At 29.6% G+C, this 1,503-nt stretch overlaps 1 protein-coding gene across 1 annotated transcript; it reads left to right on the top strand.

The window, feature by feature from the left end:
- Nucleotides 1-269: 269 nt before the first annotated feature.
- On the top strand, nucleotides 270-1,503 carry LOC111419159 (caspase Dronc-like). Its single transcript, XM_023051929.2, has 4 exons — nucleotides 270-367; nucleotides 439-1,011; nucleotides 1,074-1,159; nucleotides 1,216-1,503. The coding sequence occupies exons 1-4, from the start codon at nucleotides 342-344 to the stop codon at nucleotides 1,422-1,424; spliced, it is 894 nt and encodes a 297-aa protein (XP_022907697.2). The 5' UTR covers nucleotides 270-341; the 3' UTR covers nucleotides 1,425-1,503.

The raw sequence follows: 1,503 nt of genomic DNA, 5'->3' as shown, positions 1-1,503 counted from the left end.
CTAATCACAAATTTGAACAGTTTTCGTTAGTTTCATGATGTAAGCTGTGTTTTCCTATGGTGCCCAAATATTTAAACTCTTTTCCAATCTCATTCATGTCACTCATTTCTAGGGTTCGTATCGTACATCTAATCTACTTCTTGATAAAAAAGATGAGCACTATTGTCTATGTTAATCTCCGGATAATAAACATTTATCAATCATTTCCTGTATTTAATTAATTTATTAAAGTTATTTTGATAATAACAACGTATTTATTGCAATAAAATCGTATATTTGGCTGCAGTTTATTTCAGTATTTTAAACATTTCGATTCAATTTTCTAATTTCATAAACGAACAATGTTAAGCGAATTGGAAGAAGATAAGTAAGTTACAAAATAATTAATTTTAAAATATTTGTAATTTCTTATGAGTTCATAAACTTATGTTATTTAAGTGCATGTCTACCAATCGAAATAGAGGAGCTGCAAGTTGCAACACAAATCGATAGTGATTACAATAGAAAATTAGAAAATTGTTTACCATGCCAATCAGAGCCGGAGAACAAATTAAAAATAAACATTAAAAAGACTGGAATTTATTTTCATGGGTTGAACACAAAATATCCAACTTATAACACACTATCGCCACATAATCGTGGAATGTTACTACTAATTACTAACATTGACTTTGAAAGCGGAGAAAAGACAAGAAACGGCGCTAACGTAGATCATGAGAATGTTAAAGAACTTTTTAAACAACTCGGTTTCTACATTGTGGAAGCCATAAATAGAACCAAATCAGAAATGGAAGAAATCGTAAAATCGTTCGCTACTGATCCAGATTTAAAAAAATACGACATATGTGCCACTATTGTTATGAGTCATGGTAGTACAAAAGCTGGAGAAACGATGATTGTAACAACTGATGGTGAAGATATAAGTACCAAATGGATTGTAGAACAATTTTATGAAGATAAGTGTAAAGGGATGGTTGGTAAACCGAAAATTTTCATTTTTCAGTGCTGTAGGTAAGTTTATGAAGAAATTTATTAAATTGATTTTTAAATAATAAAACTATTCTGATTTTAAGGAGTGCTAAAAGCGACGTACAAATTGACACATCTTTGGTTCCACGAAAAATAGAGGACATCCTAATATGTTATTGTACTGTACCAGGTAATTAATTTAAAAAGCAACAAATTTCTAAAGTGAAACTTGAATTTTCTTTGTAGATTATAATGCTTATCGACATACAATCGAAGGTTCTTGGTACATCAATGACCTGTGTCAAGTATTTATGGAGCATGCCCATGACACTGATATAGAGCATCTTTTAAAAATGGTCGATGAGAAACTACGTAATCGTAATGACAAAGATAGATGGCAAACCAGCGAGTATGAAAACTTAGGTTTTAAAGATTGCTATTTAAATCCTTGTTGATTTTTTACTTATTTTATCTTATCTTATCATCATATATTAAAATATAGTGAATGAATTTATTTGAAAATATTCAAAAACA

This window comes from Onthophagus taurus, chromosome 7, assembly GCF_036711975.1.
Source record: "Onthophagus taurus isolate NC chromosome 7, IU_Otau_3.0, whole genome shotgun sequence".
Classification (NCBI taxonomy): domain Eukaryota; kingdom Metazoa; phylum Arthropoda; class Insecta; order Coleoptera; family Scarabaeidae; genus Onthophagus; species Onthophagus taurus.
The sequence above is the reverse complement of the archived record's forward strand: the minus strand, read 5'-3'. Positions and strand labels throughout refer to the sequence as shown.

Bases quoted from the DNA above. Each gene is read 5' to 3' on its own strand.
- LOC111419159 (XM_023051929.2), top strand. From the start codon at position 342: ATGTTAAGCGAATTGGAAGAAGATAA. The intron at 368-438 runs GTAAGTTACAAA...ATGTTATTTAAG, and splicing joins AGCGAATTGGAAGAAGATAA to TGCATGTCTACCAATCGAAA. The intron at 1,012-1,073 runs GTAAGTTTATGA...TCTGATTTTAAG, and splicing joins TTCATTTTTCAGTGCTGTAG to GAGTGCTAAAAGCGACGTAC.